Source organism: Macaca thibetana, chromosome 15 (assembly GCF_024542745.1).
Source record: "Macaca thibetana thibetana isolate TM-01 chromosome 15, ASM2454274v1, whole genome shotgun sequence".
NCBI classification, from domain to species: domain Eukaryota; kingdom Metazoa; phylum Chordata; class Mammalia; order Primates; family Cercopithecidae; genus Macaca; species Macaca thibetana.
The window spans coordinates 75,941,520-75,969,152 of NC_065592.1; the positions used below are offsets into that span (position 1 = coordinate 75,941,520).

Genomic DNA, 27,633 nt, shown 5'->3' on the forward strand with positions numbered 1-27,633 from the left:
GTCCCATTGAACAACTGCTGCCGTTAACTCAGAATGGTCTATCTCTATCAGCAGAAAGGAACAAACAGACCAAGATAGAAAACCAAGCCCCAAAATGCTGGAATCTCTCTCTTCAAGCTACCCCAGCAAGTAAGTGGACCGACCAGGAGCTAAACTAGAAAAAAGGCAGAGACTAAAAGATTTGTCAGTGACTAAAGATTTGATCTAAGATGTCCCAGCAAACAGCAAACGATGACTTCTGCCTGAAGGAATGGTACATTGCTTTTCTTGGGAATTTGAGAAGGGGCTGGGAGTGAGCTGTTTAAATAAATATTAAATTGGTCCTCTTTTTGGCAATACCATCACCTCTCCTGCCAGATGTTCCAACTCCAGAAGCAGCTTTGCCAGATGCAGGGCTGGAACCACACCAGACGTTTCCAGGTTTGAAGCGGACAGTAGAACACATCCCCTCTACTGCTTATAGTAATTTGCCTGGCCTCTATGTGCCACCCTACATTGACCAACAGCACCATTTCCAGAGCTTGTACAAGGAACAGCAGGTATGTGGTATTCCAAAAGCAATGTGGCCCCTTAGTTCAGGATTTGAGCTCTATATGGGCAGATGTGAGTTCAAACGTCAGCAGCACTAGGTAGGACTGCAGTATGTGTGGCAGGCAAAATTCTGGGATGGTAATCCACTATTCCCAGCCCCTGGTTTTTTAAACACAAATCTAGTATTGCTGTTGTCAGTTGACCTTAAGATAGGGAGATAATCCAGGTAGGACTATTGTGCTATGAGTCATTTTTAAGCAATGTTTTCTCTAGCTGGTATCACAAAAGGAAGGTGAATTCAAAGTACCAGGATTCCATGCACCCTTGCCAGCTTGAAGGTAGGGGAGACCAAGTGAACAGAAATACGGGCAGTGGCTGTCTATATGCTAAGAGGTGCCCACAGCTCACAGCCAGCAAGAAAAATCGGAAGAAAACAGGTGACTTCAGTCCTACAACCCTGAATTCTGCCAACAACCTGAATGGAAGCACATTCTTTCCCAGAGCCTTCAGATGAGAGCTGAGCCCAGCCCAGTTGACAGACACCCTGATATCAGCCTTATGAGACTCTAAGCAGAGAATCCACCTGCCTGGATATCTGACCTTTAGAACTGTGAAATGATAAAGAGGTATTGTTTTAAGCTACTAAGTTTGTGAGCACTTGTTATATACCAAGAGCACATAACCAATACAGTATGTAAAGCTCTCAGTACAATGTCATAGTCCAGAATGTCCTGGCCTTCCTCAAGGTTAACTTTCTACCTCCACACATCCTCCCACACCCCTAGACATCAAAGCACAGTCTTCCTCTAGCCCCTTTTCACTTAAAAAGAAAAAGGTACTGTGAGGGAGTGATGAGGCAAAGTTCGCCCCCGGGGGAGGACACCATTTGGAATTCTAGTAGAAAGAAGTACATATTTCCCCTTCTACAAACTTCAAGCCCATGCACATATCAAATGTGGACTCTATTAGTTGGCAGGGGAAATCTGCCATGGATCCTGGGTATTCCTGCATATTCTTGTTGGGCAGGCTTTTACCTGAGTTCTTTCTCAGAACTGTGTTTGCAGGAGGCAGTCTTAAGGGATGAAGTAATGTCTGCATGTGAAACAACAGACTTGCCATGAAAGAGGTGGAGTCCCCAAACATACAAGTTCTTTGGCTATGGTGCAAACTTGTAACATGCATAGCATCTACCTGGGCCCCTCCGTGTCCACTGTGAGACCTGGGGAGCAGGGGAAACCAATGTAGACATGAAGCTCATGCTATGCTGAGTAACAAAGTTCTTTATCTCTGACCCAGGATCCTCATGTCTTTTGGGAGCATCAACAAAAAAGTAATAATCTAACTTATTAGCTTGCAAGGGTAAAATCCCTGACTCTATTACACTTAGATCCTTAAATGAGGAGATTTAATGTCTTTACATTATACATTTCAAAGGAACGAAACACCCTTTAAGAATTTTCTCATGGAGATAGCATTTACATCACAGAGCTATTGTGAAAATAAAACAGGAATGTATAGCACACCTGGAATATAAAACACATCCCAATAACTTTACTTGGACCCCTGCAGTCACCCATCCCTCATATATACATCCAATTAGCCAGATGAAGATCAGTGTCTGTGTCCATGACAGCAATCCATTCAGAAGACAAAAGATAAATAGTCTAATATACCAATTTCTGACATTTGCATAGCACTGCAGGACTCATGAAGAGCTGCCACTCATATTATCTCATTTAATCCCTATAATAAAAACCGAGGCTCAAGGAGATAAGTCCTTGCAGAAAGAACAGTAACAGACTCCACAGGTTTGGAAAACAGCCATATGACAGAGGGCCAAGGAAGCCTATGATAGTAGGCTGAGGAAGCACAGCTGAACTGCAGCTATGAGACTGTTCTAGCAGCATGACTGTGGCCTGAAGGCACATTCTTCCTCCAGGTAAGGCAAGGGAGCTCTCACGGTGACTGGGCCTCCTGGGGAATGGCAACGCCACTGGAGAAACAGCTGGAAACACATGCTACAGAGATGTCTTTTATTTGTATATTGATATTTCTTCACAGAAAATTAAGCACGTGGCTATCCTGTCCTGCATTAATCCATTTGGACTTGGTCCCATCGGTGTCCATGGCAGTGTCTGCTTTGTCTGGAGGCACTGGGGCCTTATCTTGTGATGGTTATCACTTGAGGGTCTTGCTAAGGTTGGAGAAACCAATGCCAACACAGGTCATCAGCACTTTATCCCCGCCCTTGAGTTCTTCACCACATGGCTTGGTTTCAATTTTAAACATAATCTGGAAAAAGCTCTTCAAATGCCGCAAAAATTCTATCCTAAAAAGGAAATAAATAAATAAATAAATAAAAAGCAATTCATTAAAAAAAAATTATCCTCTACCATCTAGAATCCAAGGTTTTAATTTGCCAGACCTAGAGAGCTGAAGTTAAGAACTTCTCATCAAATCTGATTAAATAGTACTTCTTTTCAGCCAGCCAGTTTCCAAAGAAGATTGAGATAGTCTGCAGAGACACACACAATACAGCAAGATAAATTAAACCGGGGAGGGGGGAAAGGTTAGAAGTTAGCACATGACACATAAGTCATTTAGTTCAGACCTAGCAGAAAATGGACATAAATATGGTGATGACTTTTTCTTTTTCTTTTTAAAGAGACGAGGTCTCACTATGTTGCCCAAGCTGGCCTCAAACTCCTGGACTCAAGCAATCCTCCACCTCAGCCTCCTGAGTACCTGGGACTACAGGTGTGCCACCATACCTGGCTTAGGCAATGATTTTTGAGTGGCCTATACAAAGACAGAAACACCTATTTCCATGATTCACAGCACCATGACATACAAAACAAGCACAATGACTACTGATGCTGAAATAGACAAGTCTCTATTATTCTCTAATAATACCTTTGCATTTACTTAATATTTATCAAGTGCGTACTGTATGCTAGGCACTGTTGTTGGTGCTTGGAATATTGCACTCAAATGAAAAAAATTAAAAATAAAAATCCTTCCCTCATGAGGATTTCAATCTAGTGGTGTAGATAGAGACAAGATAAATGAATTAATTATTCCTGAAAAGTGCTATGTAATGTAAACAAAGCAAACAACAGAGATGGGGAAGAACTGTGGGTATGACAGTATTTGTACAAATTTGGCAGAAGGCAATATTAAATAAGGTGGCCGGGGAAGTGTGCACAGTAAACATGACAAGGACAATGGCATCATCACAGGGTGATGGCATCACTCCAAGAGTACCTTGGGAAGAGCAATTCTGTGGATGAACCGCAGTGCAGGTACACAGGCTTCTAATGGTCTTGCCTGGCAGACCTAGCATCAACTCAGCTAGCCTGATCATAAGACACACCTGAACAGTTCATTAAATACACAGGTTCCTGAAGGTTCTCGTGAATTTGCAACTGGTACGAAGTGTCCATATCCATATGGAAGAACCCAGAATCATAGGCCACACACAAAGCTGATCCCTTCCTACCCTCCACCAGACCCTGTGCTCCCCAGTTCATAGAGGCCAGAAATCTATTGTTAACAAGAATCCCTGGCAATTCTCATTGGGCAAGGTTAGGGAACACTGGCTTAGTGAAGAATGATGGTTTACACACCTATAGTGAAGTATTACAAAAACCTCGCACTGTACTGTCTCCCAGTCAAACCAGCCAAACTCCCCACTCTGGCCAGATGGTTCTCAATCTCAACTGCACATGGAATCATCTATGGAGTTTTAAAAACACTGATGCTAAACACATAGATCAATGGAAAAGAGAGTCAAGAAATAAACCACACAGTTATGGTTAATTTCCTCAATGAGGAAAGCATAATCATTTCAACAAAGATGCTGGAACAACTGGATATCCACAGGTGAAAGAATGAAGTTGGGCCCCTTCCTCACATCACACAGAAAACTTAACCCAGAAGAGATCAAAGTCGTAGCTGTAAGAGCTAAAACTATAAAGTTCGCAAAAAAAAAAAAAAAATACAGGAGTATTCATTACCTTGGGCTAGGCAATAGTTTCTTAACCATTTCTTAAATACAACACCAAAAGGATGGCAATAAGAGACAAAATAAATTAACTGGACTTCATCAAAATTAAAATACTTTGTGCATCAAACGCACCATCAAGAAAATAAAAAGAACCTACAGGATTGGAGAAAAGATCTGCAAGTCATATTTCTGATAAAAGTCAGGCATCTCGACTATATAAACAACTCTTACAACTCAATAATAAAAAGACAAATAACCTAATTAAACGATGGAAGAGTACAGGCGTGGTACTTCATACCTGTAATCCCAACACTTTGGGAGGCCAAGGCACGCAAATCGCTTGGGGCCTGGAATTCAAGACCAGTCTATTACGACCCCCATCTCTACAAGAAATTGTTTTAAAATTAGCCAGGCATGATGGCAGGAGCCTGTAGTCCTAGCTACTCGAGCTATGACTGCACCACTGCACTCCTGCCTGGGCAACAGAGTGAGACTCACTAAAAAAAAAAAAAGAAAAAAAAAAAAAAAAGATGAGAGAGCTAAATGGACATTTCCTCACAAAGATCCAATAAGTACATGAAAAGATGCTCAACATCATTGGTTATTAGGGAAATGAAAATCAAAACCACTATGAAATATCACTTCATATCCAATAGGATGGCCATAATAAAAAAAGACATACAATAACAAAAGTGTGGGTGAGAAGGCAGAACCACCAGCAGCCTCATACACTGCTGGTAGGAATGTAAAATGGTACAGCCACTGTGGAAAACAATCTGGCAGTTCCTCAAAATGTTAACCAGGGAGTTACCATAGGATACGGTAATTCTACTCTTAGGAATATATAGAAGAGAAATGAAAACACACCCACACAAAAACTTGCATACAAATGTTCATAATGGCATTACTCACAAGAGTCAAAACGCAGAAGCAACCCAAATGTCTATCAACTGATGAATGCATAAAGTGTGGTATATCCATTCAATGGGAGATTTTTTTTTTCTGTCATAAAAAAGGAATCAAGTACTGATACATGCTACATCGATGAACCCTGAAAACATTATGCTAAGTGAAAGAATCCAGTCACAAAGGACCATATAGTGTATGATTCTATCTACCGAATATGAAAAAGCCACAACAGGCAAATCTATCAGAGGCAGAAAGGAGATTTGTGGTTGCCTGGGGCTGGGGAGAGGGGGAAGAATGGGAGAGACTGCAAGTTGGCACAGGGTTTCTTTCTGGAGGTAGTAAAAATGTTCTAAAATTAGATTGTGGCTGTGGTTACACAAGTCTTTAAACTGTGTACTTAAAATGGGTAAATTGTGTCGTATGTGAATTGTATCTCAATAAAGCTTTTTAAAGTAAAGAAATCAATACATATTTGCCATGTTATAAAACAACTGATCCTGGTTCTCACCCCTACTCGGTGTATACCAAACTACATATAAAGCCTGAATTGATGAATTTCCCTCCCATTCCCATCCCTCTGTGCTAAGAGCACTGATCTAGTCAAAGGAAGGAAACAGCTATATGGAGAAAAGGGGGCCTGAACAATTCCTGACCCTGTGACTGAAGTGACCAGTGCATCAGGGGCTGAGATGAAACATTAACAACCCCAGAGAGCAGGAGTTCTGGTCAGTGCTGAATGCTCACAGAAAAAAATCTCCCAATTCCTTGCTTTCCTTCCATCTAGGAATGTGCAAGTTTATCTCGACCTTTAAAATAACATCACATTTGTCAACTTTTCTATGAAGCCTTTCCTAGCCCATAAAGCCCACCCCAAACGATCTTTCCCACCCCTCCAGGTTTCCATAGCATTCTCTGCTCATGGTGTCTAATTAAATGCTTATGTATAACTGTCCCCTTCCCCCTCATTAAATTATTTAAGCACCTCAAGGGCAACGTTCTTCTCCATCACTGAACCTGTTATTCAAACAAGGCACTGTATGAGGTTCTCAGTAAAGAGGCACTGGATAGAATTTAGGAGTTGGGGTAATTTTGGGAAACAACTTTCAACATTCTTGGCAATTAAGGGAAGTCAGCGTTCCCTGCTGGCTTTCTTGTCTTACTAACCAATTAAACTTTTGTTGTCATTGTTGCTTTCTATCCATCCCACCATCTCCCCCATCCTGTCCTATGGAAAAAAGAAAACACATCGAACCATAGATAAACAGTCCACATCTGCGGGCAAAGCTTCCAGCTGGCGGCAACCCGGAAAAGGCCAGCCATCTCACCCACTCATCTGCATCTGAAGGAGAAAACAAATTGGTCTCTCCTTTGCTGCTGCCTCAAACTAATACAGGCCTGGGGCATGCTCTGCTCCCAGGATCTCACCCAGCCTACTTCACTCTGAATCACTCAACTGTGCTTGAAAAACCAGACACCCTCCCCAGCTGGCAGAATTTCTACGGGGCCTCAGCTTGCTTCTGATCCCTTGGAGAAGGATGGGAGGAACACAGGCTCAAGTGTGCAGGTTTGTGTATTTGCAAGTTTGGGGTATTTGTAGCCTTTGGAACAGTTAGAAAAAGCAAAGTTAGTTCCACTTTTTACATAATGTTCTGCCAAACCCTCAGCCTGTCCAAGGAAGACTGTGTAAGAGACTGGATTAAGGTACATTTCAGAATCTTTCCCCTACCTCTAGCCCCATTCTCCCTATGTCTCTGGTAGCTGGGATATTGAAGAGCAAAAATGCTCAGAACCTGAAAATTCACCACAGACAATATTAAATCCCAGCAAACAGCCTCCTTAAGAAAATGAAAAGCAAATGAAGTGTAAGCTCGCCCTGTATCTACATGCACTAACAAAGTCTCATCCAGTGCTGATCCTTCTCCACAGCCCAACAGCTAGCTCTCCACAGCTGCAGCTGCACTGAGGCACTGCCTTTGGAGTTCACATTTCCCTGCCCCTCTCTTCCACAGCACTATACTGGAGATTCACACTTCCTAGATAGAACCACAGAGCCACACAGCCAGGGCAGAGAGAGACCCACCGCTCACCGAGAGCAGCTCTGCCCCTCAATGAGCAACCACCCACACAGCGCAAATAGTAGCTTTTCAGAAGAACCATTCTGGGCAGCAGGGGCTCTATGCAACTCCTGTGTAAAGGATTTTAACACCTGACATGTGATTATCTGCAGTGAGGCTTTTCCACCCCCGCTAGGACAAAACGATTTTCAGAAAACAAAAAGCAACTGACTTTTCTACGAAAGCCTCTAGTCTATCTGACAATTAGGTTTCAGAGAATTCTGGAGCACAGAGATAACTTTTCCTATGTATTTTATTTTATTTTTATTTTTAATTTTGTTTTGAGACGGAGTCTCGCTCTGTCGCCCAGGCTGGGTTGCAATGGTGCGATCTCAGCTCACTGCAACCTCCGCCTCCCAGGTTCAAGTGATTCTCCTGCCTCAGCCTCCCAAGTAGCTGGGATTACAGGCATGCGCCACCACGCCCAGCTAATTTTATATTTTTAGTAGAGACGGGGTTTCACCATGTTGACCAGGCTGGTCTTGAACTCCTAACCTCATGATCTGCCCGCCTTGGCTTCCCAAAGTGCTGGGATTACAGGTGTGAGCCACCGCGCCCGGCCTTCCTATGTATTTTCAAAAGGTGAGTTGTTCCCACTGCCACTGCTGGTCAACAGGAAAGGCCATGAGGCTCATGGTCATAGGTCCATTGAATCCCAAGTGACCAGGATTTAACAGGCTGCCAGATCCCACCCTTAAACACAGCCCCTCCCACCAGACCCCTATTTTGACGCATGTGAGAGAATGGGGTGAGGGCAATCATGGGGTAAGCCCTCTCTCTGGCAGCTCCCACAGGCACAAACCACAACAGAGGGTCCTGCGTCCTGCTCCATCAAGCCACCTGGTTTCTATGCCACTGGATATGGGACAGAGCTGGGGGTACCTACATCTCAGGTGTAAAGAGATGCTCTGCAAGTTGAGGGGAAAAATCTGGAGATAAGAAAAGGATCTGCTGGATGGAGTCCCTATAGTCATTACATGGCAGCTTTTAAATATACTGCTGATGCTTGTTCTGCAAAATAGTGGCTTTTCCAAAGACCAGCTGACCTCTCCTCCAAAAATGAAGTTACTACATTGTTACTGGGGCAGCAGGAAACAGAGAATCAGGCTAGCTGCACTGTCAGGAGACGGGGTCCCAGGCCCAGTTCAGATAGGATCTCACCATGAGCAGGTCACTGACCTCTTTTTTATCTGAGAAGGAAGCCTATCACTTGCTTTTACCATACACCAAATATGTTCTGGGGCTTAAACATCAGGTGATGGGGCTTTACAGTATTTAAATGCTTCACAAACCTAAGACACAGTGGTACTGTGCAAGCTCACGGAATGCAGTGAGGCCACTGACCCCAAGGAGTGGCAGGTTTGGCTGGCAGTTCCCAGTTTCCCCATTGGTTTCCTCATGGGTTCTTCAGAGGGCTGTGCTTTAGACTGAGTGGGCCAGGAAGCCCCAGTTTGTGTTTAACAAGGACAGTGTCTTCTAGCTCCTTAGCACTTCCACAGTCACGGAAAAAGGTCATTAATTAAAGTCAGAAAAAAAAAAAAGTCATGGTTTATTTTAGATTTCCAACTAAAGATAGAAAGAGATCATTTTACAGCAGAATTTGAAACAAGGACTTTGCTGAAAAGATGTAGCATGGCATCCTGCCTCAGGCAAGGTGCTTTGAGTCCAGTGATATGGATGGAATCCCAGCTCTTACACAAAAGCACAGTGGGTAAGGGAAGCAGTGACTGGAGGAGACTGTCCAGGTCTGAACCCCACTTACTGTCTGTGTGATGTAACTTGGCATGTAACTTGACCTCTCTGTGTCTCTCTGTGTCTCAATCCCACCACCTGTAAGATGGTGCACATGATAGTACTTGCCTTTTTTGCCCTTATAAAGTTATGATGAAAACCAAATAAGCTAATATGTGTGAGCACTTAAAACAACATCTTGCACACAGTAAACATGGTGTTTTTTAAATAAACATCTACCTTAGAGAATTCTTAGGATCAATAAGATGTGTGTAGTTTGCTCAGTAATGTGACTAGGGAAAGTCAGTCATAAAAATAATAACTAGAAATTAAAAATTTTTAATCCATAATTTAAAATTAATGGATATAGATTTATAGGTAGCTGGGCAGACCACTTACAGATGACTTAAACCCTAAAATCACCCAAAGCAAGTTTACCAGGCCTCTTGGGGTTCAAAGTGACCTGACCGGGCTACTGTGGCCACACTGCCTATGGGGTAGTCCTGCTCCTCAAGGAGCAGTTTAAAAAATAAAAAAAAAAGTGACCTGACCAAGGGACTGGACTGCAGCAGGGTGAGGGGGTGTCCAGGCAGAAACCACAGCACCCAGCGCTGACAGCTCCTCAGGCACATTGCCAGGAGCATAAGCATCTGACTTCATCTAAGCTTCATTCCATTTCCACAAGTCCAGGACTTCAGGACCATGCACCTTATCTACAAATGACACCAAGGCTCCAAGATGCTAAACACCATTTCCATGGTCTCCTCGTGGCAAGTGGCAGAGCCTTAAGTCCAAATAGGCTGGACTCCAAGGCCTGTGCACTGGCAGAATGCAGAAGCTCTGTAACTGCAGTCTCATTCCACAAACAATTTCTGAAAGTGCTAATTAAGATGCATCTTAATTTTTGCTATTTTTCTTGCTGTTAATCCAAAAGTATAAATCCTCCCTCCCTAAACTGTAAAATTAAGCTTGTTGAATGGAGGGTGCAACTACTGTCACTAACTGTAAGCCACCTAAAACTCAAATTTAACAGAAATAGAATCTTCATATACCAGTGATTATCCAATAATATTTTATTCTACTGAAAAAAAAGTCTCTTGGGCCTTTCTAAAAGAGTTTCACATTGGCTGGACGCAGTGGCTCACGCCTGTAATCCCAGCACTTTGAGAGGCCGAGGCGGGTGTGTTACGAGGTCAGGAGATCGAGACCATCCTGGCTAACACGGTGAAACTCCATCTCTACTAAAAATACAAAAAATTAGCCAGGCGTGATGGCGGGCACCTGTAGTCCCAGCTACTCAGGAGGCTGAGGCAGGAGAATGGTGTGAACCCAGGAGCCAGAGCTTGCAGTGAGCGGAGACGCCACTGCACTCCAGCCTGGGCAACAGAACAAAGCTCTGCCTCAAAAAAAAAAAAAGTTTCACACATACAGACTTACTTTCTCAAGTAGCACAGAAAACCACCAACAGCAATCCCAATGCTCTTTAAATAGACATTTAAAAATCTATTTTATACAAATGAAAACAGGTCCAAACTGCTTGAAGAAATGCTTTTTTTTTTTTTTTAAACCAAGGAAGGTCTTGCTTCTGGTTTTCTTTAGAAATCTGAGGTTTCACAAAACAGGTTTCTATGACTTTAACTGCACATAAAAATAAATGTGTTAGTTTGGTCTCCAAAGCTCTTGAATCCATCTAGAATAAACTGTTCCCCCACTATGATGGTCCTCACCATGGATTTCATCCCTTTTTTATCCTCAACTATACTCACAAATACAATGTTAACTTTGCCTGCTGTGTCCTGCCTTTGCCCTTCATCTCTTTGTGCTGCTGGAGCTGTCCACAGTGATTAGGGGCAGAAAGAGTACTAAACAGATCCAGCTTTCTTGAAAATAGACTCCCTTACCCGTCCTTATGCTAGTTTATCAAAAAGAAAGGAGGCTTCCCTTTCCCACCCCGGCAGACCCCTCTGCACAAAGCTCTGGGAAGCAGCAGAATGTCCAGCCTCAAGATACATCATCTTACAATTTGTGCTACTCCTTTAAAGCTCCATTCAGAGCAGGACACTTTGTCTTCCCAGGAGAGAAAGTCATTTTAGGCAAGTTTTCTGAAGAAAAGACACTACAATTAATGTTTGGTGAGAACATGTGTTGAAGAGGACACAGGAACTTTAAAAAATGTCCAGTCACATCTTGAGCATCTCTGCAAAGCTTGAAAAGATTATACAGGTCCTGGGGTCAAATTGAAAAATCTCCAAAAGCAAAAGAAAAAAGTGTCAAGAAAAAAAAAAAAAAAAAAAAAAAAAAAAAAATATATATATATATATATATATATATATATATATATTCCATTTTCACAGAATGTTCTGCCAAACCCCATGCTCCAGGACCACACACACTCAAGACAACACCCCACACCCCATACCGTGTGTGCAAGCAGGACTTCTCCAGGCCTGAAGCAAGGGCTGGGAAACGGCAGCTATGAGCCCAGCTACAAAGCTGGCAGGGCCATGGTGGTCACACAGTTGGCAGCCGCCTCCAGTGAGCTCTCTATAGGAAGCGAGTCTCTGTACCTAGGGTGTCGTTCTCCCAGCCCTCATCTCCTCTCCAAGTACTTAACTACCAAGTCTATTTTAGCAATGTTTACTACTGATGTTACCATGCCATTTAGGATTACTCAATCTTAGGTATCCTGTCCTGCAAAATACTTTTACACAAGCTATCAGGAGATAATGTGGTCCTCACGAGTTTCCTGTTTACCAGTCTTCCCTCTCTGCTAACACAATGTATTCTCTTCCATTTTTCTGTTCCAAAAAACCCTCCTACCACCAATTCAAAAAAAAAAAAAAAAAAGCCTCCAAAAGAATTTATTTCAAGCTCCTGGTTTTCATGCCCCCAAAGCCACAGCCCAAGGCTGCATAGCTCCACCACAGTCCCCAACCCTTTCTCAATGTGATGGCACCACCATTCTTCAGTTATCACAGTACTGTACCTTTCAGATATACAGCATCGGTACCATGATAACCGAAAAAGGACAGTTCAGTCTCATATCTACCTGAATATTCCCCGCCACCCAGCTCACCACCCTCAGATGGCCCATATGATGATCTCTAAGTATGCAAGCACGTGAAAACACACACGCACACAAAATGTCAGTACTCAAATAGGCTGTTTTTCGCAACCTCATTTACTATCAACAGGAAATGCTTCTTTCACGGTGTCATTTATAATTCAAGTCTTCTGACACCCTATTCTTTTTGAAGAGTGCTTGCTTTCATACCACAGCAGTCAACTTCTGCTAACATTCAATGGTCCAAATTCACTTCTACAATTCCCTACTAGTCCGGAAGCATTAATACAAACTCTGTCTTTTGTCATCTTTTCCAGTGAGCTCATACCCCATCATCTTAGACAAAAAGCCTGTTTTCCCACAGTAAGTTAGACAGCTAAGGAAAAGAATGATTTAAAAAAAAACCTAGTAATAAAATCCAAGCTACACCAAACCAGGAGTTTCCTCTAACCTGGAAACAAAACCTAAAGCACGAACAAAGTAACTGTCCAATAGAGATCATGCAACTTTAGTTACATGGGACTGAGGAAGGAAAGAAGGCAAAAATCCTTGTATGTAAAAATAAACACCAGGTTAAGAGTGACAACTGCTGGCTGATTTGAGGATAAATACAAGCAGGTGTTCATAGTGCAGGCTCTGTGCAGCACAACACCTTTGTCATTTTGGGCAATGAGAAAATTAAACTGGACAGAATAACGAGGTTGAAAAAGAATAACTTACGTGTAGGGAGACAGAGGGCCTAGCAGGACTTTGGAAACATCCTGCTGTCCAAGGGTCATGAGTAGTAGTGCCAGGCTTTGGTTGGTTGAATCTACACATCCACCCTGTAAACACAAATTAATAATTGTACAAACCAGAAAATGGAAAGCCAACAAAAGAGAGGAGAAAAAAAAATACAGAAACATACACTCATAATATCAAAATCCAAAGTTCAAGCAATAATAAAACAGAATACAGGTCTTATAAGAGTAATCCTTACATCAACTGACTGTAGAGGGTTAAACTAACAATTAGAGCAACTGTAATAGTTGAGACTATCAGAATGAGACTATCAGATTCAAATCTTCTTAAGTGAATCTAGTAAAAAAAAAAGAAAGAAACTTTCCCTTTGTAATTAAAGCAGCAGCAGGAGGACATCATCTTTATTGAGTATATGCAAAAAAAAAAAAAGTTTAATCAGTTCTACAAGATGTAGAGTTAATTCCAAGGGTTAAGTGGATGACGCTCATATTTATTTAATCTGTCACAGAACAACACAGTCTATCTGACATGAAATGGCCTTTTCATGGCCTTCCTTTTACACTTATTCAAATACATTCAGGAAACTGCTTGCCATGCTCTATTAACTTCTCTCCTTTATCTCCTCCTGAGTTCCTTAAAACTGAAGAATCATTAAGGTCAGATCCCTTCATTCTTATTACTTACGTATAAAATTATGCCTTCCACCCCTTTTTCCTTCCCTTTCTCCCAAATTAACAGGCAGAACAGACTTCTCTTCAAACACTTTCTCCTGAGTTACAACTGCTTAGGTTGCCTTTCTAATTTTGTTTTTTTCTCAGTCATTTTAGCTGTTTTGCTTCCAGTAGATGCATACGTAAGTATACAAACGTGTTCTGATCATTCTTTCAGGAATAACTTTATTTAAAACATATTGTACATAGTGAAAGAAGGACGACCTTGAATTTCTACATATTTTGCACAGGTCACAATTAGAAATCCAGTCTCTGACCAAGGCACGTTACTATCCAAGGCTAGACTGAACAGGATAGGTGGCCAGCAGTGCTGTTCATGTGGGTACAACTGCCCCGCCTCCTTTTTAAGGCATGTAGGGTAGGAAATAAATCCATTTTCAGGTGCATCTCTGGCTGTCAGAAATCATTTAGTAGCCCTAATAATGGTGAAGGAAATAAGGACTGATCTTAACTGCTAGCCTTTATGAAAATCTATTGCACGTCCCTAAACTACCTAATAAAGAACAGGGAACAACATTTATATCACATAGCAAATTCCAGGACAAGGACAGTTCATTTTCCTTTTCTACCCAAAAAGAAAAACCTGACCCATGGAAAATACGACAACTAACGAAACTGTTTTACAGATCTTGCTCCCTTTCGTAAGACAGCCTAAAATTAAAGTGTTCTCTTCAGTCTCTGCTTCCTATCACTGTTGTTATTTCACCATTCACTGGACCAATATTTTAATGCAAGAGATATGCTAAGGTCCCTGTACAGGACATCATGGAGGAAGTGGTAGGAGCTATCACCCTACCTATGCCAGGGTGGGTAGGGAGGTATCACCTGCCAGATACGAGAGGGGGGGCTTTAGGAGTCAGGACTACTTGAGACAGCCCTGGAGGGATGAGCAGGGTTTGGGGAGGAAGGAAGAACAGAATGATGGGGAAAAACAAAATGCCAGGGCCAGCAAGGAACGGCCAGGCGACCAGCCTGGAAGGCACCACTTCTGCCTGCGGAGAAGCACATACAGCATAGAAAAGGTGGGTAGCCCAACTAAGGCAGTGCTTTCTGAAATGGGTCGAGAATTCTGACTTTGTTCCAGGAAAGTGAGAAGCCAGTGAAGGTCTCTGTGCACACGAGCGAAGAGATCAGATCAGGATTTTAGGGGAAGATTTAGACTGAAAAGGATGTTAGGATTTGGAAAGAACTTCTCCGCTGGAAGTGCAGAGAGCCAGTAGCCATAATCCAGTTGTGGGGTGGAGCAGGGAGGCAGGCAGTGATTAGAGCAGAGGAACAAAAAGGCAGTTCCAGAAAGCCTGGGACAGAATCAAGAAGGCTTGGTAACCGATGAGGCATAAATGGAATAGGAGGGATTAGATCAGAGGCTTAAAACTTGATAAACAGCGCCTTCAAAAGGTATGGATTTTTTACCACTCATTCAATCCATGTCACATCACAACTCTACAGAAAATTAATCAGAAAAACACGAAGTATTTCCATCCTTTTAATAATTAAAGATCACAGACACACAAAGGAAGTTTTCTGAATAACTAAAAGAAAATGAAACTTGGTCCAGGCACAATGGAAGACTGAAAGTAGATCTCAACTAAAGAAAAAAAAAATTGCCAGGCACAGTGGCTCACGTCTGTAATCCCAGCACTTTGGGAGGCCGAGGCGGGTGGAACACCTGAGGTCAGGAGTTTAAGACCAGCCTGACCAACATGGAGAAACCCTGTCTCTACTAAATATACAAAATTAGCCAGGCATGCTGGCGTACGCCTCCAGCTACGTGGGAGGCTAAGGCAGGAGGATCACTTGAACCTGGGAGGCAGAGGCTGCAGTAAGCCAAGATTGCGTCACTGCACTAGCCTGGGAAACAGAGTGAGACTCTGTCTCAAAAAAAAAAAAAAAAAAGCAAAGAAGAAGAAAAAGAAAAATATTAAAGAACCTAATTTAAACTGTATGTTTTTCCTCTTGTCGACTAGTAGGCTGTGCTTTCACCCTGAGGCTTATAACCTATTTATAAGGATACAAACCTCACACTCTAGCTATGCCCATGGCTCCCACTGGACTATTGTATAACGTGATGCTTCTAATTCTCCTAAGGTCTATTAGAAAGAGATGGAAGTGTCCCCACAGTTAGAGAGAGGGCCACTATAGGACCAGCCACCGCCAGACACTACAGGACCAGGAAAAGAAATCCTGTACAACAAGGGACCCACGGAGACACATCACACGCACTGTTTCCCACCCCCCGCTACAAATAAGTAGATCACAAACTTAAGTAACTGGCAGGGCAACCTCTTGATCATCTACCCCAAACTTTTAGTTACTATCCATCTTTCACAAAATTATTAAATTTTAGTATAAAAAAATTAAACTGATTTAGCACGAAAAAATCTGAGGCCAGATCGTGACTGTGCAAGACTGGTCAAATAATACCTCCTCCTTCAGGAAGATTTCATCTCCTTCTTCCACTATTTCCCAGGCGAATGCCGAGTAGAGGGGCTGGAGCTACTCTCCTGAAAATAAAACCATAGGCCCACTGTCTTCCATTTTTAATTAGATGGTCATTAAATAGAGCCATTTAGGACCTGGACATTTTAATCAATTCTGAAACAGCTCATTCTCACATGTTCCATCTTGGACCAACGAGACGTTTTCAAGAACACTGACTTGGATCAAGGGAGTAGACTATAAATATAAGCTGTTTTCCACCGTGAGGCCGGTCTGAGGATCAATACCTACGGATATTCAGGCTTTACTCTACCACCCTGATTAATAAACTGAACCAGTGGCAAAAGGAAGAATTAAAAGAAAAACTAAATTGCCACTTTACCTGTTTTACTGATTTTATTTCACTTGGCTCAGATGTGATTTTTGCTACCTTAAACGGGAAAACTCACTTGGAGACCAGAGAGATGCCTGACAACTGAGAAGAAATACAAAGACAGAAGTCTCTTCAGCTCCTTAGGGGAAGAAGATGATTTACAAACATTATACACCATACAACAGCAAATCACCTAGAGTATAGTTCCTGCCGATGCTCAGTTCAAGAATCTGGGACCTAACACACAGAGCAGAGAAATGACCACCCCTCAGAGCCTTTCTGACAGTCCAGGATCTGTTTTCCTGGACTCTGCGTGTCAGAGAAAAGGTTTCACCTTCTTGATATGGGACCAAGGCAAAAGACAGTGCAGACTAACAGAAATCTTGGACCCAGATTTGTGATCCTCTTCTAACCAAGTATAGGGGACCTTGGGGAATATATTTTTTAGACAACTGTATCTTACTCTTTCTGCCATCATCTTTCCTCCTAATTTCTCTCTTACTTTATGTCACCTCACCTATTTGAGGAAACGGTAGAAGTGTGCGCATACGTGCCCGCTGCGTGAAAGGATCAACAGAGAAAGACTGTGGCAACTGAGAGGGCAGATTGGTCTGAGCTGTGTCCCACCAGCAGAGTTGCAGAAGCAAAATGACAACCGGTTGAGTCTGTCTTCAACATCAGTTCACCCCTTTTCTGTTCCATGTTCTCAGGTTTTCCAAAGCTTCTGCCATGCTGTTCCGCAGGCCTGCCTTCCCTAGTTATTCTGTGCTTTTTTAAAAAAATTTTTTTCTTCTTTTTTTTTTGATACTCATCTGTTAACTGAGATTCTGTGCTCTACAATGCACTGCAAAATCTAGCCTGTTGCCATTGTTTTATATATGAATCAGCTGTCACATACAAATCCAGATTTCTAGCTTCTCTTGAAAGATCTAAAAAGAATGAGTCTACCTTCCTACATGGCAGCAATTGGGGGGTGCCGGGATGGTACTCTCTTTGGTTAGGGCAGTGTGTCAGCCACCACCTTACCTTACCTGCTTCATTTTTTTAACCTTTCCTTTCCTTTATGACTGTTCCAGTTCTTTCCTTGGCTCACTGTTAAAACTTACCTGCCCTATCTCTCAACCCAGTGGGGCTAGATCTCTACTCACTGACTAGTTCAACTAATCAATTAAACTAGTTAATGCTGAACTGCTTAATGCATAGGAACAGGTTACCTCCTTGGCTTGAGCCCTTGGAAGAGGATGAAATCTGCCAAGGGATGAGAATGAGAAAACAAACTGCTTCCTGGTCACTCCTCTATCAGAGGAAGCTGTGGACATACCCTATAGATTTCCTCCAGCAGCAGCCAGGCACAGTTCCTGCCAAGGTCCTCTGGAAGTACTGCTGCTCCCTGGCCCTGGGGGTTGGAGGCCAGTTCGGCACTGAGGAAGGTGCCACTGGTGGTCTCAGCAACCAGTGACAACCCAAAGCCTGGAGACCTGCGGATACAAAGGCACAAACACTGAGTAGGGTTAACCAAGTGAGGTTTCCACTCACCGGCAAACAGAAAGAGAAGACAAACATTTTTTTTGGACGGCACTGTGTTCAAAGGCTTCTTTCTGGCTGCATTAACCTCATAGAGTTGCTACTAGTTTACTAGCTGACCAGAAAAGAAAATCAGTCCAAAAATAAGCATCTCCCCACAAAATTTTAAGATTTGACAGCTCAATTCTACTTTCCCAATGCCTGTTAAGCAGACACACCATCAGGAAAAGGTGTGGCGGCCTTCCCAGCAGTACAATCCATATGCAAACACAACACAGACCTGCCCCCTTTAACACAACTCAACACACGTTCACACAGTACTTTCTATGTGTCCGGCAGGAGACTAGTCAAAATACTTGTTTCAGTAAAACTATGTATAAAATTAATGATGCTTCAAATGCACTATATGAGCTCACTATATATGGAAGAACTATATTAGTCAGTCCTTATATTCTTAAGGAAAAAAAAAATTGCTTGTCTATGCAGGTGAAGGTTAACAACACCTGCCAAGGGAAGGGGGTGCAGTGAGTTACCCTTTCGTCAAAGGTTCTGGGAGGCACTCTGAGTTATGTTTAACAATCTAACACTGTGCTATCCACCTATCATCATGGGACACCTAGAAAATTTTAGCATAATCCCAAGCTGCCTTTGAGTCACTGGACCAGCAGGAGTGAGAGGGTGTCCAGCAGTGGCTCTAGGCAGTGGCAGGCAAAAGTGAAGAGTAGAAGATGAAGGGGAGAGAAAGCAAGAAGACAAGCTGCCACTGCTGCTTTACCCCATTTACCTGCATTTCCCAAGAACTTCCATCTCTGTGAGTTTTCTGAGGTGCATTTGTCATTACAATAAACTTTATATTTAATCAGGATTATTCCATTTAACACAATTTAAGTAACTTCAGAAAAGACAAAGAACATATACTAGGTTCTACGTAAATTACTCTAACTTTTCTTCCCAACTTGTGGGAAATACATGTTATCAGGCCTATTTCAAGTTAGGCTGACCAAGCTGCTGGTCATCAGGTGACCTCATGAGAGATCTGCACTGGTATAGTTTGTAAAGGCCAGCCTCCACAGCTTTCCTTGGTAAAGGATCCAATTAAGAAAAAAAATAATTACTGTGAGAGTTAAAATGGGACCACACTGGACTGATGTGCAGTCTGGCCAAAGCGCTGACACAGGCCACCAAGAACTGCTGTCTGCTAAGGTTCTAGGCCATGGCCACAACAGAAACTCTTACATCTGAACAAGCCTAACTTGCTGGATACTTCACTGAATCAGAAGAGAGAAATACCCATCCATGACTTTATTATTTTAATAACAGAGAAGGAAGAGCACTATTAGTCATCTGTAACTGGAGATTAAAAAAAAAAACAAACACAAATTTAAATCCCACATTGGTTTTACATGTAATTTTTAAAATGGGGCTTGGAGTTGATGACCCACAGTCTACATCATGTCCGTGTCTTGATCTACGTGTAAGGTTTCTACTCACCATTAGTAAGTATGGACTTGACCACACTCTAGGGTCAGCTGAGTCAGTGGTATTACAAAAAGCCACACTATAAGCTGGTGGCAGGATGGCCGTCAGGCCTGCTCTGCTTCATTCCAGGACACTTTCTGATAAAGCGAGAGGCAAAGCAGAGAAGGGACTATCGAGATGAAGCCACTTAGACAGCTTCTGCTGCTATCTGTCCTCCCCCATTCCTCGAAAACCCCCTTTCTCCAGAAAATAGCTGACACATAATTCCAGACCTGTGGCCAACAAGGGAGAGTAAAGGAAAGAACAGCATCAGGAGCTACCATTTCTGTAGGACCTATTATGTGGCAAGCAAGGTAGTAACGGCTTATATATGTGATCTTTACAATAATCTCAAAACATAGGCATCATCATCCTCAATGTATAAATGAGGAAAATACTGTTGTTACTAGAATATAAACCAAAGGTTTAGGAACATCATTGACTTTTCCAAGCCAGAAAGGCCAGCTTTGCCCACAAATCCTTTCCCAATCCCAGCATCTGATGCCACCAGCTTTGTTGCTTTGGACTATGAGCCTCCACTGTATTTCTAAAACCACCTTCATCTTTCCATTGGGCCTTATAAAGGTCAAAGATTGTATAAAACACTCACCCCCCTCCTTTACTCTCTTTTCCTCTTTTTGCTGAAATTAAAAGAAACCACAGGTGAAACAGCTGTGGAAAAGAATCAGCTGTGGTATCACTTAAGAAGAAGTTGACTTCTTAACCTACAACAGTTAACCCCAGACTCTAATATTCTTATTTTTAAGAGACACAACCTGTAAGCCTCAGATTTGAAGTGAAATTATGCCATCATTCACACTGAAATGATTCAGTAAAAAACAAAAACAAACAAAACCCACAAACAAGTAAAGCAAATTTGGCAAAATATTTACTGTTAACTATAGGCAGCAGAAGTATATCTCAGTGTTCACTGTACTATTCTTTGATCTTTTCTGTAAGTTTAACATTTTCCTAATTCAAGAAAGTGGCTTTAATTGCTTCTCTAACTTCCTAGTTGCTAAATACACAAGCAAAGCCTAAAACAGCCATCTTCATTACATAGAGCATCATTTTTTAAGAACTTATTTTCCGTATTTAGGATGTTTTTCTAATTTTTAAAATTTTTATTTTTTAGCAAAGCAAAGGTTTTCACTAAACCAAATTCAAATCTGCAATAGCAACTTTCTCGGGATGTAAATATGTTGTTTCCACTGATGAAGAGAGATGTCGACTTACACTTAGATAACAAAAGATTTTAACCCTATACTGTTACTTACTCAGGGTGGAAGAACCTGTTCGCTTTAATTTTTTTGTTGGAACAGAGGGAAGATGGAATTTAAAGCTTAAAGCATTGTGTGTTAATAGATAAAGGTTTTAATTCCCCAAGGCTAGGAACGAGACCCTCAGCTTCCAGCTCTAGTCACTGGGATGCTTTCCATGTGACAGGCACTCAAGAAATGCCTGTTGGTGACAACAGCAAGAAGTCAGAAGGAAATTAATTCTGAAATTGTTCTTCCTCTGGCTGCGCAACCTCAGAGCTGGCAGTTTTAACTTCAACTAGAACAGGCATGTGAAAAAGCTGCAGAAACAGACTTCAAAAACAGAGATACTTACTTCCCAGAGTTGACTCCTTTCATGTGATCTGTGTAAATATAGATATCAGGTATGAATTTGTTGAGGATGCTCCTTGCAGAATCCACAATCCGGTTCGCCATCTGAGGTGACACACGTACAGAGTACCTGCAGCCTGGAGTTAAGGATGTCATTCTGCTTGAACTCCAGAACAGAAAAAATCACTTACAAAGCTGGCAAGTATTCGTGGAACTGTAGTAACAAACTAGGACTTCCAAATCTATTGTTTTCCAACTGTATTTACTGAATTAGTACCGTAATTAATTTTTTTCATTATTATAAAAGGTCATGGCAAAAACATCTAAACAATAAAGAGAGTGGAAAGTATAAAGCTGGAGGTCCTCAACCCCACCCCTCACTTCCAACAGACATGCTTCCCCTAGAAATGGTTCAAGTCAATTTTGGAAGGCATAAAGACACCTGCCTCTCTGCGGGTCATGATCCAGGCTCCCTTTGAAGTACAACACCTAAGAACACTTTCTATTCTCTGTCCATTCCCACTGCTGTAGCCAATGAGTCTCTACACCACACAGGACCTGGGCGATCCCAATCCGCCTCCTGGTATGCTGACGGGAGAAGCAGAAAAAGTTCAGTGAAAGAACATGGTTGCTGCTATTTATAAATATATAAAAAGGTTTTTCTAACTTACAGGGCCTATTTTCTACTATTTAAGAATTAATTACTCCACTTGTGGATAACACAGCCTCCTCACACCTGCTACCTTATAGTTAAAATGTTAATAATTAGCACTCCTACAACAGGGCACCCCAGAAAAGAAAGGAGGAAGATATCAGTAACTCAAGTGAAAAGACTAGTGCTTGAGGAAATGGAAATTATTGCCTAAAACTAGACTTTTAACAGAAGCTGGCTTTCCCCAACCACACATGTCAAAGAAAAAATAAGTGTGTATTGAACACTTCAATGTGCAATATGGTCAAGAGATGGCTATATATTTGGAACTAAAAAAATGGAGAAATAACATGTGACCTTCCCACTATCCTGATACAAACCCCATGTGACAAGTTCAACAGGTAAAACGAGGTATGTGATCTGCCCATTCCAGCCCAGTGAGTGTTCAAGAACTGCTGTCAATAACATATTTAATTTTCATTTGAACTGCAGAAACAAAGTGCTCAGAGATGATACATGACCTGATCTGGCATCTAGCTCCCTTTTTGACCCATCCTGAACATCATACTAAAAGACCAATCTTCGTCATGCTGGTGACAGTCTCTCGGTGGCTCCTGATCCTCCCATATCTTGTTGTTAGAACCCCCAGCCTGCTCAGTGTGTCCATCTTCAGCTCTGCACCATCAACCCATCCATATTGCCCAAATTCCTCAACCTGAGCTGCTCTGCCCCATTCTCCCAGCCCTGAGGTCCCAAACTCTCTCCTGAAACCCTCCAGCCAGCACCCAAGTGTTGGCTCCACTTGAACTTACCATACATCTCTCTTCACATACACACATTTTGTTCTTGATCTTCAACAAGACCACACACTCTATAAGGGCAAGGGCTTTACTTCTGTAATCCCTCCCAACTCTCTAATACACTACTTTTGTACTCAGAAACGCTCAATAAATATTTAACTTGACTCAAAGGACAAACCTGAAATGAGGAAAGAGCAAAGAGGGATTTTTCAATACACACACAGCCCAGTTACATCACCATCTCTTCAGTCCAGAATGTACTTTTGACCACAGACAGCTTAGACAAACAGTCCTAGGTCTCATACCCTTTGGACCAAGTGGGTGCTGTCCTTCCGAAGTCTGAGGCTGCCTACTCTCCCCAGGAAAGCACAAGAGATGTCACCATCCTAACACATAATCCCACAGAGCTCATGGCTCCCAAAGTTCTTTCACATATATTATCACCTTACTTTATGCTCACAGTAACCCTGTGTTGAGAGCCATGGTTCTGAGTTCTAGGACTTAACATTAAAGACAACTAAGACAAAAAACTAAGACACTTGCTCAAAATTAAACAGATCTGACTCCTAAAAAGCATCTTCCTCCTCTCATCCATCCCAATATGGAAACACGAAGGGTACCGCACAGTACAAATTCAGGGCCAACAGAACCCTGTATTAGAACTCAGGCAGTGAAATGAAGAAGGCAAAGGAACTTTAAAGCCAGATACATCGAGTTGCTTAGAACCACTGGCTTGGTATGCATGTCCTACTAAAGAATGGCTAAGAGCCCCCAAGTTCCAGAATGAGATTATCTCTGTTCAAGTCCCAGCTCCAGCAAGCTGCATCATTCCAGGTTAATTGTGCTAACTTCTCTGACGTCATTTCCTAATCAGTAAAAGAAAGATAATCATAACACATTCCTTACAGAGTTTGGAGGCGCAAATGAAATAAAATGCATGTAAAGCTCTTAATGCCTAGTGTGTAGCAGGAGCCCAGCAAATGTCAGCTATTGCTTTTCTTATTACTCATCCAAGATTCAAATCCCAAGCAGAGGTTCTTATTCTTTCAGGAATCAGAGAACTCTCTGGGAATCTGATGAAAGCTATGGACCCTCTCCTGAGAAACATATATACTTACAATTTTGCAGAAAAATTTTCAGGTTTATGAACCTCCTAAAGCCCATTTATGAAAACCATATTAAGAACCAATACCAATGTACAAGTCCATAGCTACAGTCCATATAGGACTCCCACTCTTCCCCTTCCCCAATGTTCCATGTCAGAGAAAGCTAAGAGGGATATGTGTATGTGTTACAGTAGGTGGAGATAAAGAAAGATAGCTTGATTCTCAAAGTACCTTCCCTACAGTCAAGGAAAAGAAACTAGATTATCCCACAAATTCCAACTTAACCCCCTTTACTGCCAGCTTTTTCACTTAATTCTCATGTACCAAATCATGAGCTCCTAGGATAGCACTGCAAAACTGAAACAGAATGCTCCTTTCTCTTACGCCCCACATAAGGCAAGGGTGAGAAACAGAGTGGGTGGCATTAAATAAAAGGTAACTACTGTCTAGTCACAGCTGCTGGCAGGAACCAACACCGGCTCCCTCTGGGCCCTGGCTGGTAGGTCATCTTGTAGAATGCAAGAGGGAAAAGATATACTTTGGAAGTAATTCAGTTAAGACCACAAATGCACACAAGAGAGTGAGCCTCATTCTCCCAATCTGAGCCCTCCTACGGGAAATACAACCTCCAAGCTTAGTCCAGTAGTCAATAAGCCTTGCAAGGAAAAAAACCACAAAACCAACTCAAGCTTTTTCCAAAGGCAGCTCTTTTTTTCCCAGGCTCCAAAACTGGAGAAGAGGGTGATCTCCATTCAAATCAACATTCCTTTGAGGTGTTTGTGAAATGGGCAGCTCTGCAGAGCAGTGGCTGAAACATTTGGTTTACAGACAGGGATCTGAGCAAGAGCACTGTGTCAACTCTCCTGGGGAGCTGGGAGGAAACCTCTACCAATCAGAGATATACTGGGAATGATTTCTGTGTCCTATCCCCCGCCTCCAGGGAGGGAAAGAACTTGGGACCTCACAATTATCTTCCTGGCTCAGGTTCTACACAGGGAAGGTTCCAAGAACATTAGAGGGAGAAGTCAGGGAGGAACAAAGTTACACCCAAGGTGCCCGGCACCGCAGCTCTTTTAACTTTTATATTCTCCCCTGGAAAACCCTTCCCCATTTCCCAGCACCATCATCAAAGGACACGAGCCATCTGTACACCCAGAGAGAACAAGGGGGACCCCACTGTGATGAAACCCATGTTGTTATGACAAGATTGTGTCAAAACACAGCACACTGCCAGAAATCACATTTCCAGACTACAGAGACTGGATTCCAAACAAAGTTCACTGCCGCCAATACAGCATTAAGGAAACACATCTCAAATAAGGAGGAAAAAAAACAACCACCCCCTAGACAAACCCAAAATAGTACTGAAAGTGTATTCCTGTACACTTATTGGAATGTATTGGAAGGTGTATTCCTGTACACTTATTGCACTTTTTTTCACCATTGCCAAAAATGTTGCGGTTAAAGCCATTAACCGCAGTGTATTTGGCAATGGTGAAAAGCAAAAAACAACTCAATGGCCATCAACAGGGTTTGATTTTGGGTGACAAGGATGGTAAAGATGTGCCTTCACAGTGGGGCATCAATGGTGGAATACAATGCATCTGTTAATAAGAATGAATTCAAGTAGAAAAGGCACATTGACTTTAAAAACACACCCTAGTTACACTGCATTTCCATTTCTTTCTAACCTCATTAACCTTATTCCAGCTCCTCTGATTTGGATATTAGAGTTGAACATCACCTTAGAAAGTTGCCTGGGCAATTTAACTATACATCAACCTCAGGGCTCCTAGGAAAGGAACATTTCTCCTTTTGCCCATTCTCTCCTGGTACACACAAGGCTTGACACTTACATGGGCTAGGGGACAGCCATGCAAAGAACAGACCATAATCCAGGAAGGCTTTGTTATTATGTATTCCTGTGCTTTTGATAATCCTTAAAAAGAACGTCAGGCAGGACCCCAAGTTTGAGCTTCTATCTTAACTAGCACTCTCTGCCCATGACTCTGCAGCCCACCCCACTCCCTGCCCTTCACCACTTACTGTTCAAGCTATTTGAGGCCTCTGACAACAAAGTCCACACTACACCTCTCTTCCTCCAAGTAAGACCATCCCCAAACATCCTGAGAAATACAAAACCTGACCTTAAGGATCCACTCCAGCCCTGAGAAGCCGGCCTTCTGGTCTACCCCTCCTTGTCACACCCCCGCCAGGAAAGTCATCCCACAGCCCATCTTGCTCTATGGCCTCCAACACCTGTCCCCACTCAGATCCTGTCAGCACCTAGAATTTTACTTTCAATATCTGAAATCCCAAAACAAAACTCCCTAAACACAATCTCTTGTCCTACACAGTACATGTATCTATTTCCACTAGACCTGATCTTTAAACCTGTTAAAAGTTTCTTGTCCCTTGACCTGCTTTCTCCAGGCTGGTGAGCCCCTGTGACGATCCTCAGTGAGGAATGTACTTCCCGATGCTCCAGCACCCACCCTCCAACTGTCCTCCTGTAGGACCCACCCACCTTGCCAACCTGCATCCATCCTTGGATGAAATGGGTCCTCCCACGTTCTCTACTCCTCCCTCTAGGCTGCCAATTGCCACTGGACATAGCCACATGGCCATGCAACTGGCACTATGTTAACATTTCACCTTCGGCCAGGACCTTCGTGCTGTTCTACAGCCTTTTTCTTATCTTCAGTTATGATGCCCCACTGTGAAGACACATCTTTACCATCCTTGTCACACTTTCTTATCCTACCCTGCCCATCCCCTTACCCTCAATCCCATCCTAACTCAGTAACAACTGAAAAACTCACCCCAACCCCCTTCCACTCACCTCCACACAGCTCTACCTGGAGCCACCCTTACCGTATGCCTGTGGCCTTGAATCCATCCCCTCTCAAGTAAGAATAAAAAGAAGAGTAGCAACCATTTACCCAAAGCTACTTACACACCAGTGCCTGCTACTGTGCAACTATAATCTCACTTTACCTTCATGAGAGTCCCACACAGCAGTTATAACAGGACCAAGATATATAGGCAACCAAGGCTTAGGGCCAAAATGCTTCCATTGGTGAGTAGCACAGTCAGCATCAGCACCCACGTCTTTCTGACTCCAGCACCCGGGCTTTTAATCAGCTCATTACTTTGCTTCATTGGCATTAACAACCTACAAAAACACTCAAATCCTTACCAATCTTTTTGTAAAAGGGAGGGAGTCTCCCCCACTCTCGCTTCATCAAGTTACCACCTCATCCTTCCTTCTCCTTCTCTTTCCTGTCAAGATTCTGTAAACAGTGGTCCCCACAAGCCACCGTTTCCATCCCCTTCACTCCACAACCCAGAATTAGTCCCCTCAGGATCGAGATCCAGCACTCTTCCCCAGGGTATCAGTGGCAGCCTGCTGCTGAGTCCCTCAGCTTTTCCCCCACCCCAATGCTAACTCGTCAGGGCCTTTTAAGGTGCTGACCTGAGCTTCCAGGAAGCTATGTTTTGTGTATCCTCTTCCCCACTCTTACTTCCCTCCTTACTTAACTCTTGCTTTCAAGGTTTGGTGGCCTCACAGGGTTCCACCATCCTTTCTTTGCATTCTGCACAGTATCTGATTCCAGCCACCTTCAGCTCTTCACTGGCTCCTGCCTGTCTTCATGCCCCATCCTACCATCAAATGCCATAGACCAACCTGAAATCCGGTCACACTTCATTACTTGCCATTCGCTAGAACCACTGTGCGCTGCCACCTCTGCTCAGGCCCATTTTTCTACCTGAAGCACTCCTC

General features: G+C 42.7%; 1 protein-coding gene across 4 annotated transcripts in view; it reads right to left on the reverse strand.

Moving 5' to 3' along the window:
* Positions 1-1,919: 1,919 nt before the first annotated feature.
* Positions 1,920-27,633, reverse strand: part of RCL1 (RNA terminal phosphate cyclase like 1) — a 65,355-nt gene continuing 39,641 nt past the window's right edge. The window contains exons 1-6 of one of the 4 annotated variants that reach the window (XM_050761106.1): positions 22,756-23,679; positions 21,738-21,879; positions 21,296-21,457; positions 17,961-18,117; positions 13,076-13,179; positions 1,920-2,860 (exon numbers count right to left, since the gene is read on the reverse strand). In XM_050761106.1, the coding sequence (XP_050617063.1) occupies positions 2,710-2,860; positions 13,076-13,179; positions 17,961-18,117; positions 21,296-21,447 (564 nt within the window). In that variant the 5' untranslated portion in view covers positions 21,448-21,457; positions 21,738-21,879; positions 22,756-23,679 and the 3' untranslated portion in view covers positions 1,920-2,709. Of the gene's footprint in view, positions 2,861-2,956; positions 3,047-13,075; positions 13,180-17,960; positions 18,118-21,295; positions 21,880-22,755; positions 23,680-27,633 lie in introns of those variants that run through there. The other 3 variants (XM_050761105.1, XM_050761103.1, XM_050761102.1) reach the window with 3 other exon arrangements.